At 39.1% G+C, this 12786-nt stretch overlaps 2 protein-coding genes across 2 annotated transcripts; one reads left to right on the top strand and one right to left on the bottom strand.

Annotated features, from left to right (window-relative positions):
- Window positions 1–237: 237 nt before the first annotated feature.
- atpaf2 (ATP synthase mitochondrial F1 complex assembly factor 2) lies at window positions 238–5293 on the bottom strand. Its single transcript, XM_034120144.1, has 8 exons — window positions 4908–5293; window positions 4763–4807; window positions 4428–4576; window positions 3930–4027; window positions 2490–2570; window positions 2260–2372; window positions 1620–1735; window positions 238–1106 (listed from the first exon to the last, which is right to left on the bottom strand). The coding sequence occupies exons 1-8, from the start codon at window positions 5023–5025 to the stop codon at window positions 969–971; spliced, it is 858 nt and encodes a 285-aa protein (XP_033976035.1). The 5' UTR covers window positions 5026–5293; the 3' UTR covers window positions 238–968.
- A 170-nt stretch (window positions 5294–5463) lies between these two features.
- On the top strand, window positions 5464–12272 carry LOC117473992 (glucose-induced degradation protein 4 homolog). The gene is given in 7 exon segments (XM_034119976.1): window positions 5464–5717; window positions 5719–5841; window positions 6224–6283; window positions 6579–6686; window positions 7331–7432; window positions 7535–7665; window positions 10971–12272. Coding segments are annotated over 7 exon segments (651 nt in total). The 5' UTR covers window positions 5464–5654; the 3' UTR covers window positions 11035–12272.
- The last annotated feature ends 514 nt before the right edge of the window (window positions 12273–12786 follow it).

The following is a 12786-nucleotide window of genomic DNA, read 5'->3' as shown; positions in this document are numbered from 1 at the left end:
GATGATACATGAGGAAACGTCCCTTAAGTCCCGCCCACAGAGCAACGTCATTGGCTAAGAGATCCTGACCTTTAGTGTGATTGGACGGTTAGAACATCCATCATGACAGTTGGGTTAATTGTAAATAAAAAGCAGTAAAGGTTGCATCAATACCAATGAAATTGCTTTTTTATGACCGTAGCACTCGAAATGATACAGACATTGAATATGCACATTAATGACAGACATCTACAAGTCTTTTGAATTGTTTGGGTTTTAATTCACAATAAAGTTTAATAACATTTTGCTTACAATAGGTGGAAAGGGCACAGACAAACAAGTAATTATTTGAATTTATCTCCAGCCGGGAAAGCAACAACACCTTCAGCACTGTATGTGAACATGACTACTGTATGAGGATGCAGAAAATATACTTTTCTGCTTAAATACTACTTTTTGAAGAAACAGAACTGTGAAGTGGAGATGATACTAATCCATGTACATAATCTTTTACCTCATTAGTTACCACAAAAAAGCCAAAATACCTAAAACATGAATGAATTTAAATTACAGAAAATAATTGGAATACAGTATGTTCCATCTGTTGCTCCTATTACAATAGCATATGCACTTTGCAGTATTAAAATGTGGCAGACAGAAGGCAGACATGGAGTTAACATTCATCCACCAAATAGACAACAGCATTAGTCATTATCCTCCTGAAACCATGCGCAGTGCCCAAAATGTCACGGGCGCCTGAGAACCGGCTGGAAACTCGGTGAGGGGTGGCACACTTGGCAGCTGCCACGTATAAACACTGCAGAAAGACAGCCAATGTTTTCACTGGAGTGAGATGACTCTATAACAGATCACAGACACAGCAGCTGTCACTGCTAAACAGAACAAGCAGGGTGTGTATGTGTGTTTGTCTGAATGGATAAAGAAGCATGGATAAACTGAGGTGTTCTCAGTTTAAGGGCACACACTTTTCAATTCTGCATAAGTTTGCGTTTGACAGTTGAACTCTCAGATGAGAGGTGAACAAAAAGAGCTCCAGCAGCAGTCCGTGCCCTCAGCTCATAACTTTCGTAGTCATGGGCCCACTCCACGTTTCCCCAGTATTTTATCTGTGCAGGAGGGGGAAAAAAAAGTAAGATGACTATACAGAAAATAATAAGACTCTCTGCAGGACAAGCACCATGTCATCCTTAGTGTTTCTTCATTGTTACACTGAAGCAACTTTATACAGCTGTAAAAGATAGAACAAATGATAACTGCTACCAGCATAGGGTTCATGGGTAAAATGTTAAAAAAACAGAAGAGGGCGCCGTTCTTCCAGAAAAAAGCAAGCAAACCTTTTGAGTTTCTTGTAATAACAGATGGGGGTGGCAAAGAGAAAAAAAAACACTTCCAACAGCTCTTCAATTGAGTCACTTAAAACTTTTACCGCAGAAGCAATGACTGTAATAGCAAGAGAAGTGATGGGATTTTTCAGGATTGTCAGAAACACTAGCAATGACAATATCAGTGTCATAAGATAGGTTCACAAGGTCTCATTTGTTTATGGTTAGTAAAGAAATATGGTAAACAACGCTGAATAAAAGAATGTGGTTGCAAATTGTAATCTGCTACCCTCCTACCTGGTATTCCTCCTCCAGTCTGGAGAGCAGCACAGCCTGTTCCACACTCAGATGTCTGTCAATCACCCCGATCGCCAGGACAACAGACTTCAGCTGGGTGATCACAAACTCAAGCCCTGCGCAGGAGAAACCATATTACTGTATAGCTCAAGTATACTTTAAAAGCTTATTATAATACTCATTACCAAAGAAAATTTACATAATATCACAATTATTTCACATGTTTTACAAACACCTTAAGTATCTTCCTTAGATACGTTGTCAGCAAAGTATGAAAGATAATATTTAGCACTACAGGTAAATCATCTAAACAAAAGAGCAGATAATAGAGTGCTGCAGGAATGAGTTTGAAAATCAAGACATTTGGTAACTTTCTACGTTGGTAGCATTGTAAGAAATACAGAATACCCCAAACTTGAATTTTGAAGCATTAACATGTCTTTAAAAAGTTGGCTGTTTCCAAGACTGTTGTTTGACTCATAGTTACTTTCTGCTATTATCCAAAATCAGGTGAAAAAAAATCCCACTGGCTTTATGTTTTCAATTAGCGCAAGGCCATCTTTTAGGTTGGCCTAGAAAGATATACCATCCGTGCAGCACTCTATAGTTAAAAATGCTTATGTCGAATCAGTTGTTTTACCTGTCATGGACCAGAAGTTGTAAGACTTCAGGTGTTGCCGAAACGTGTCGTTTGTTTCCTTTGGAATCTCAGGACCCAAAATACTGGACGAGGATCCAATAGTGACATTATATCTGCAATAGAGTAGAAGATAAAGACAATTAGAAAAAAGTGTATTACAATAGCCTAATTAACAAGGTCTATATCGCTGTATGTGCCCTTTCTACTACCGAAACGAATGCTGCCGTTACCTGTTTTCAATCCAGTGCAGCACAGGGTCCCACTCATTCTTCTGCAGCTCAACCAAACTGTGGGGCTCATCTACTCTGTAACTGCACAAAACATAAACACCATTAATTGTTCAATCAACAACTGAAAGGGTCGCACTTTAAACAATTTACCAAGAACTTCTGCAAATAACCAAAAACAGGTAAAGTCAACAAGCTATTCAGAATGCAGGACAGCACATCTTGAGAAGGAATCAAGTCAAGGATTAAATGACAAAATGACCCATCTAAAGCAGTCATTACATGCATTTATGGCTATACTGACCGTAAATCTAGAGCAGGGGTCGGCAACCCCTGGCACGCGTGCCACCAATGGCACGCAGCACCGTAACCAGTGGCACACTAGGAATAAGTGGAATAAGTGTACAAAATATTTATTTTATTTTCGGATCCTGAACGAGACCGCCGCCAGAGCGCGTCTCCCCGTTACCTGCAGAAGGAAGCCATGCACGCAATGCAGCCCCACTCTCTTTAACTCCAGGCGACTTTCTGCCGCTTTCCTCCGTAATGCAGTGCTGATAGTTTCACCACAGAGGAAAGCACTTCACAAATTGCATTACCCATAAGGAGCTGTAAAAATGCCCCAGTTTTTGCGTGGCGATCGATATCGGCCGATACTCACTCTCTGCCGATCGATCGGTGCTCTCTAAAAAGGCCGATCGCGAGACGTAAAATACATGACACTTTTCTCTGTGTGCGGCAAAACAAGCTCGCCAAAATCGCTTCACCAGTCTGGCAGTATTTTAAGGTGTCCGAAATGACAATAAAATAGCGGTTTGCAAAGTCTGTGAAGCAGAAATCCTGCAGCTCCACCCGCTGTGACGGACCGGTGAGCGGAGCAAAACACACAAGAGTTAGACCTAACACACTTAGCTATTTTATCTACCTTTGGAACTAGTTATACATATATTTATTCTTCACTGTCACTCATTACTGGATCAGTGAGCTGCATGAGATACTGACAGGCTGTCAGGAGAGAGAGAGAGGGGGAGAGAGGAAAAGAGAGAGCTTCCGCTCATTTCCCCCGTGTTATTATCCAAAGTTAATGTAAACTTGAATAATGTACTTCATTTGAATGTAACAATTATGTTGGTTGTTGTTTGTGGAAGCGCCAGTGAATGAGCCCCATTAACTGAGTTTTAAACATCACTTTTCACGAGTGTTTTCGTCGAGCTCTTCAAATCCACCCCCCCCCCCCCCCCCCCCCAGTTGATAATTCACGATCGTCGGCACGCTGATAAAACATTTTTTTTTAGAATGGCACTTCATATCAAAAAGGTTGCCGACCACTGATCTAGAGTGTTGACACTAGCTCCAGCTGTATAAGTGATTTACAAAAAACTTGTTATCCCTAGAAGCAATATAATGCTGTTTGAAAATGGAATAATTAAATAAGTTGTTTACCAGACAGTATCAGTTTCCAGGAACTTCAGGGCAGCGCTGATCATTTGCTCCTTGGTACGATGGGTAGGATTGTCCAGAGCTGTGTTGCAAAGTGTAGTCTGCAGGAAGAATTTACAACATTACTCTTTCAGTCAATTACATTTTTAACTGAACATATTGTCTTAGGAGTAGAAAAAACAACTAAAAACCATGGCAAAAATGTGTCTGCGTCAATACACTAAATGAAGGCTTCTCATACATCTTCAAAAACTATCGAGTGTCACCTAGAGCTAGTTTTCTGGTCTCAAATTCTTCTCACATTCGCACATTAACCTTCAACTTATCATGACATGTAAATCAACACATTGCATATTTTTCAATAGCATTGAAGGAGTCCCAAATGCATAATGTATGTAATTGAAAAACACAACACAAGAATATCAAGAAACACTCAATTGGGCTCTGATCCAATGAGGAAGACACTTTAAACCCCCTTCCAGTTCCCAGTCAAAGTCGTACCAGGTGCATTGTGTAGTACTTCAGTGTGTCCTTTTGAGCATCCCACTCGGTTGCCACAGCGATGGCCATGGCTTCATTTGGTGCTGTGAACAGCTTTCCTCCAGGAGTTTTTAATTTCCTTCTGTCTAGGTTTATCTCATATAGACCACCTTAATGAAAGTGAAAACAATGTTAGAGAGACTTGCTTAATATCAAACGCATTAAATGATTAAAAGTGCTCTTTTCACCAACAAAGACACCTAGGATAAACACATTTAACAGTGGAGAGTGCTTGTTTCTACACCATCTAACTTAGTATTCTCAATCAAATAACTATCATACTCTGTTTGACTTACCTTCACTTTGGGATATACTGACATCTTTATAAAATCTTCCTTTTTCTGTAAGCAGCAGAAATCATCACATCAGCACAAAAAGGTTAAGTTATACAATGTATTGCTGCAGCAGATTTTAATCAAAAATGTAATTGATGCATCTTACCTACTAAGGCTGAGGAATAATTCACAGCACACCGAAGCTGCTGATTTCTTGGGCACACTTTATCTGGAGAGAGGATATTTCCGAGCGGACCCTGAAGTCTAACAAGCCGCCTAAACATATTTTCAGTTATGTTAAAATACAATGTTATTAGGAAATGCTAGCTGACAGGCTAAGCTACTACCCGTTTCTGACCGCAGTTCGTCAATGAATTAAATGCCACATTTTAAACGAGTGAATATGAATGCAAATTAGCAGCAGTTCTTGTTGATAATGTTTTGGCTATCTGTATAAAGTTATGTCTCTATTCACTGCTTCGTATGTCTTCCTTTGCAGCTCCTTCGTTCAAAAGCATGATGCGTGTGACCTTCTGTTACTAGTAAGACAGCGAAAAATGTATCACAGTTGGGAAATGTAGTTGTACAAGTGCTTCAAATCACCGTAGTACTTCTGGAACAAACTACACTCAAATATTCCCATAAAGCCTTCCGCACGTCGAACCAATGAGCGTTGAGGATGTTACCAAGGTGAATTCAGTTGGCCAATGAGAGCGCCCGATTCTGCTGGCTACGGTGCCGCGTCGAAGTCCACTTACTTTTCTGGAAGCGCCTGGTAAACTAAACTGTGGAGGGATCGGGGGTTGATTTGAATGTTGTTGGACCTCTTTAGTCCTCTCCGTAGACAACGACAGAGTCCATCGCTAAGACGGCAATCGACTGCGGTCGGTGCCCAAGCCAGCGACCGGGAGCCATGCCTGTCCCCGCTGGATACCTCAGCCCCGCCGCGGCCTTCTCATCCTCGGCCTCGCTTATCCCCCCCGCCGCCGATAAACACCCAGCAGCCCGGTGTTGTCACCTCGCTTCTGTACAGCGGCTCCAGGTTCAGGGGCCACCAGAAGAGCAAAGGGAACTCGTACGACGTGGAGGTTGTTCTACAGGTGAGGCTTCTTAAAAGTAGATATTTTTGTTATTTAGGTAAGCTGTCAAAGGGGGGTATTTGGTGATCTGTCAAACGGGCGGTGTGATGATTGACAGCTGGGGAATCAGTGAGCCCTGTGGCCTGTGGTTGAGTAACTCGACTAGCTGTCCATGTAGCAGGGCTAGCTAATGTTTACTAGCATTTTCAATCATAAGGAGACATGTTATTCAATGTTACCATGGAGTATATTAAATAATAAAGGTTTAACCATGTTTGCCTTCTGCATTGTTGGAAAAGCCATACCAACCTTATGTCTGTTAAATGTGTCCTAAATTCAAATGACAACTGATATGAGGTAAATGTTCCCATTCTCAGTTGTTGATTGTGTTTTTCCTTCTAAGCATGTCACCATGGAGGATTCCTACTTGTGTGGCTACCTAAAGATAAAAGGACTGACAGAGGTAAGTGGAGTAAATCGATTTTTTAAAGACACAAACTAATGATTTATACTGGATCCTATTATAAACACTTGTCCACTCTAGCTGTGTTCCATGTTAGGCTACTATAGATACTACTATCCTACAGTATCATGCAAATCCAACAGCATGACAACAGTGATTGAAGATAAGCAGTTCATATCAGTAGTCAAATTATAACCTATACTTTTTTTAAATAAACAAACCAACATTTATCAGATGAGTTGCACCGGAGCAAAACAAAACACCAATCTCTTCCTGTTGCGTTTCACTCTCGCAGGAATACCCGACTCTGACCACGTTCTTCGCTGGAGAGATCATCAGCAGGAAGCGGCCGTTTCTCACTCGGAAATGGGATGCAGATGAAGATGTGGATCGTAAGCACTGGGTAAGGAGAAAACATGTTCATTCATATTTAGAGGTGTATACCAAAGATTTAAACACGATACAATTTGATCAGATATCAAAAAGTCTTAAACGATTTGTTTCCATTATCATGATTTGATTTTGCTCTTCCAGGTACTAAAAAAACATATTCTTCGTGATAAAATGAACTAAAAATACCTCTGTTCTTTTCTATAAAGTGCCACATGTGTCATGTTTAAATAGCAAATGTCGATCAGTTAGGAATTTCAAAACGAGTGCATATCTTAAAGAGCAGACATGTATATATCATTCCAATAACTTGTATATAGACTCGTACTGCACTATTCCACATACTCACTTTATTTTATAACTATTTTTCTTTTTGTATTACTCTTACTATCTGTATTATTATTATGTTGCATTGTTGGAGAAGCCTGTGACATAAGATTTTCAACCACATAATTACTCTGTAGCTATGTCAGTTTGACAATAAAGAACCTTGATGTATCAATGTTTGCAATTTGCGACATTGTAACTGGATCGTTGATCATTTCAGGGATATTTTAATTCACATAAATAGATTGTTACACTCCATTAATAATCTACACACAGACTCTACATCTGGCTGGTTTACCGTGCCATAATCCGTTTTCTTTTTGTGTCTAGGGCAAGTTCCAGGCCTTCTACCAGTATGCAAAGACGTTCAACTCGGATGATTTCGACTACGAGGATCTGAAGAACTCTGACTTTATTTTCATGAGGTGGAAGGTAAGGTCCAGCCTAAATGGAGCTTGACCATATGTTCAAGTAAGTCGCCGCACATGAACCGCAGCTGCTGCTATTCCTCACCCTGTCCCTCCGTCCCCACAGGAGCAGTTCCTGGTCCCTGACCACACAATAAAAGACATCAGCGGAGCTTCTTTTGCCGGATTTTACTACATATGCTTCCAGAAATCCACAGCAACGATCGAGGGCTACTACTACCACAGGAGCTCTGAATGGTAAGGCAACACAACACTAGTTACGCTGAGGTGTAGAGTAGTAAGAATTTGCGGGATCAGAGCCCAGACTGGCTGGAAAATCGGGGTGGGGAAAGTCCTTAACACAAAAAAAAAACATTTTGCTTATGTCAAGGTGCCCTTAATCAGGGTGTTTGTTTGTGTATTTTTGCGTTTGTATGTAGGCCTATTGTGTTTGTGTACCGGGGAAACACTCACAAGAAACACCGGCTGTTGTTATGCTTGTTCTGATGTTAAGTTACTCCGTTCTCCGCTTGTAATTATGCCGTTACAAGCTTCAAAGTTGTATTTATCATCTGAATTTGCTGAAACAAGTTTAATATTCTGAAAGCCAATACTTTGTTTATTTGAAAACAAACTGTCCCGGACCCTGTCGTGTTATCTATGATTACTATACGCCTTTACTTCATAATTTCAGCCGGAGGGAGGGGGAGCGGCGCTGCGGAAGAGCAGGGTGCGAATTGAGAGGTGCCTCTTCTTCCCTTTACAAGCTGTTATAAATTATAAACTGAGGATTTGACCGCGTCGCTATGGTTGATACTTTTAGAAACAGGCTTTAATATAACATCTTGAAGTATTATACAAGTAAAACTAAATGTAGCTTTAATCCCATGTAATTGTAGAATGAACACAGTCTTCCTTTGAAGATTTATAAGTCAGGTGTCTTGAGTAGTCCGCATTACCTACAAATCATTGTACACATTTGTAAATATTATTTTCCATTTGTTACAATTGTGAGTATTTGTATGCAGCTCTGCGTGATTTTGTGGCTACAATTCAGGCTAATACACTACCAGAGGTGGAATAAGTACTCAGATGTTGTACTTGAGTAGAAGTACTCGTATCTTGTACTTGAGTAGAAGTACTCAGATCTTGTACTAGAGTAAAAGTACAAGTACTCAGATCTTGTACTTGAGTAAAAGTACAAGTACTCAGATCTTGTACTCAAGTACCAGAGTGTAGGAATACTCTGTTACAGTAAAAGTCCTGCATTCAAAATGTTCCTCAAGTAAAAGTAGAAGTACTCAGATCTTGTACTAGAGTAAAAGTACAAGTACTCCGATCTTATACTTGAGTAAAAGTAGAAGTACTCAGATGTTGTACTTAGTAAAAGTAGAAGTACCAGAGTGTAGGAATACTCTGGTACAGTAAAAGTCCTGCATTCAAAATGTTCCTCAAGTAAAAGTAGAAAAGTATTATCATCAAAATATAGTGAAAGTAGCGACAGTAAAAGTAGTCATTGTGCAGATTGGTCCATTTCAGAATAATATATATGATATGTTTTATAATGATTGATCATGAAAGTGTTCTCAAAGCTGGTAAAGGTGCAGCTAGTTTGAATGACTTTGTATACTGCAGGGTAGCTTGTGAATTTACTCCAGGTGGAACTAAAGTCTGATTTAACACTTGGTTATATTTCACATCATTCATCCACATCTGTAGAGTTACTAAAGGTATTCAATACATGTAGTGGAGGAAAAGTACACCATGTACCTCTGAACTGTAGAGGAGTAAAAGTACACCATGTACCTCTGAACTGTAGTGGAGTAAAAGTACACCATGTACCTCTGAACTGTAGTGGAGTAGAAGTACACCATGTACCTCTGACTTGTGTTTACTGCCAACCTAAAAGTACCTCAAAAATCAATAATGTATTGAAAAGTTATTTGGCTGATTGTTTTATATTGGCTCAGCCAGGTTATATGGGGATGCCCAGTCTACGTACAGATGGGTCACTCATTTTGAAATATTAAACTTAGTTTTCTTTTCTTTCATTTTTCATCCTCATGTAGAATGCTATTAGGAAACACACATTTGGTTGTTTATACTTTATAGCATAAAGAACATCTGATTTAATGTGAGGTAGGGAAATAATCATTTGAGTATAAGTATGTGTATATAAATATGTAATTTACAACAGCTGTAAGATGCTTGAAAAGCTTGAAAATGCACCTTGAAAATGCTTGAAAAGTGCTTGAATTTGACTTTGGAAAAGGTGTAAGAACCCTGCTTAATTCTCAAATTCCCCTTGCTCAGATTATTGGTGAAACTTAGACTGTGTGTAACCATTTATATGCATGAAGAAGAACGATCTAACTCTGTTTGCTGCATTTGATGAATATGGTCGCTCCCTGCTTATACGCAAAACACTGAGGCCTGCTTGTCCTCTATCATAGTCTTCTCAATCTCATTTGACATTCTTTGGCGTTTTTTTCAAATCCTTTTCCACATTACGGTTTGGCTTTTGTAAAAGAAGCCCTCTGTTTTCATTCCATTTCGTTTTTTTGTTTTAATTCCCTTCTCTGACCAAAAATACTTGGAAGCAGTTTTGTTTCCCTTTCTTGTAGTAGAATTAGTGTATTTTAAGTTGTTTTTCAAAAGTGCAGAATGATACACAGCCAGCGATAATGTCATACTTGTAAGTGTTTGGCATTATTGAGAGGAATGAAAACAGTATTAACTGCAATGTGAATGTTGTTATGAACTTATAAATAGCTTGTTTACAGGATACACTCTGTGCTCTTTGCTGCCTTTTACCAAACACTGGTGTCAATTCGACAAACCACACTGAAGAAAAGGCTGCATATGAACCTCCACTGTGACATTTTGTTCCTTAAACTCAGCTTTTATTACCTATTGCCTTTCAAGTGTCGACATCCATCTTTTTATGTGACTACATTTTTTTTTTTTTTTCAAACTGGACTGCAGTTGTGTCAGAACAGTCAAACGAAGTACATTTTTTCACATAAGCTCATTTTAACGCAACAACTAAATGCCTGATATTGTTTTACCTGGCCTGGTGATCAAATATGAAGGCAAATGACATCTAATGTACACAAGTTAATTTCTAAATTTAAATACCTTGAATGCCTGTTTTAGAAAAAATGCTAAGATCAAAAAGGGGTTTGATTTCATACAAAAATCTAAAAGATTGTGTATTTTTAAACTGGATAAATACTTCTTTCTTTTATATCTGAGAAGTGCATTTTGATAGTGAGCTTATTTTAGCTATTGACGGCTGGAAATGCATGATTTTCACCACGGCTTGATGCAGTCTAAAAGCACCAATGCAGAAACAATGATGACTAATTTCCCCTCTGTGGGACTAATAAAGGTATTCTGATTCTGATACATCATAAACATGCTTTTCAATATGTGATAAACATGCTGAGATTTACATGGGATTTGAACCTGTAATCCTTTTATTTGCTGTTCATATCCAACCCCATGTGTACCTCTTAACACATACCTATCCTAACATACACTGTGTTGTTGTCCGGCTGCAGGTACCAGTCTTTAAACCTCACCCACGTCCCCGAGCACAGTGCAGCCATCTATGAGTTCCGGTGACCCCGGCCCGGCGTTGTGGATCTCTTATTTTTCATGGACAGAGACTTGAGGTAAAGCAGAGGTCTGCAGATGCTGCTGAGGAGGAAGAGGAGGAAGAGGATAACGAGCAGGGATGGGAATAAAGGCTTTGGAGAAATGAAAAAGTCTAACATGTTCCCAATAGGTGGATATCGGACAAATGAATGTATGGATGAGAAGAAAGACAAGAAAGTGGAGATGTGCTCCCTGGCTGGAGCTTTTAAAGTAAGAAGCAGCAGCAGCAGCAGAGACTGGGTGTGGCTCATATAGCGTGCCCCCTTTCATCATTTAACGTCTGGTTTTTAAATCAAACGCATCTCGAGAAACCGTACAAGCTGAGTTGGGATTTCCCATCCTTGTTTAGCGACTTCCCTCGCTGATACGGTCGGACAAGGATTCCTCTGAGGAGTCCGCTCTCATTAACACGAAAGAAAATCGCCAAGGAAAAATAAAAGTTTGGGTTCTTGATTGATTGGAGCTTTAATCAGCCCTTAAGCTAGAACGACAGTATTTTTTTTTTAAGCTAAGCTGTTTCTTTATTTTGTCATTTGATTCTTAATGATGGATGCAGAGTGATACTTTTTTTTAAAAGCTGCAATGTGAGGAGCTTTTTCCCCCCCATGTTCATGCAACTGCTTGGGAGATTATTATCACATGTGATTGCTGTGGGTCTATTGAGTTACGTTTGCACAGAGATGGACTATATGTTAATAATGCTTGCAGTCAGGATGTTACACTCACAGCTGTTTTGAAGGGTTTGACTGTGAGGGGAGTTCAGAGCCAAAACAATCACATAAAAGTATTAATAAAAGAGTATTTTTTTCCTGCACTCTGAGTTAAACAAAGAGCTTTTTACTCCCTCGTGTCATTTTAAATTAAGATCCCCACCATCCTTTTGTTTCTGTCCCTTTGACTATGCAACACTTTCAACATGGCACTGTCCAAACACAAAACCTGCAGTTTTCAGAGACAACATTTTATTCTATCCTCATAGTATATGAAAGAAAAGAAAGAATCTATCCTCAAAGGAAATATTTTTGTTAAATTGCCTATGAAAGCACTCCCTAAATCATGTTCCCTCCCCATGTGATTGTGCCATGTTTCTAAAGCTTATCAGAGTTGTATTATAACAGTGTGTTTGTTTGAGAATAAGCCTGGATTTGATTGATGGTGTGACTGTAAAGAATGGATTATGAATTTAAAAAAATCATATCAAATCATCTTTTGACGTGTCTTGCTTGTTTGACCGAAATACATGTTTAAGTGATATTTTGAAACCACATCTTATGTCAATTATGAAGTTATTTAAGCTGTCCATCCTATACAGTAAAAATAAAATGTTAACTATTTTTCAACATTTACAAAAAGTACTAATCGCAAAACCCAGTTTGGAAATAAATAATAACTATTAAAAAAAAAGCAGCAAAGAGGCCAAACTATGACTTTTTCTTAGACAAACAAAGTTTCCAGTACATTTTTCAACCCACTTCTTGTTTCAGATGTACTAACCTATAATATTGAATAGTTTAATCTACATCACAACATTATATTTTACAAGTTCCTATTTGTTTAAGTGTGATAAAGTTAGTAAAGTAACTACAAATATTCCCGTTGGAGATGTAGTCTGGTGTAAACGGCATGAAAAGCAAATACTCAGTAATTGGAGTCTAAGTACCTTACATTTGTACTTTAAAGGTGGGGTAGGTAAGTTTGAGAAACCGGCTCGAGATACAC

The sequence above is a fragment of the Trematomus bernacchii genome, unplaced genomic scaffold (assembly GCF_902827165.1).
Source record: "Trematomus bernacchii unplaced genomic scaffold, fTreBer1.1, whole genome shotgun sequence".
In the NCBI taxonomy this organism is placed as follows: Eukaryota; Metazoa; Chordata; class Actinopteri; order Perciformes; family Nototheniidae; genus Trematomus; species Trematomus bernacchii.
Note: the sequence above shows the minus strand (reverse complement) of the source record. Positions and strands in the feature narration are given on the sequence as shown.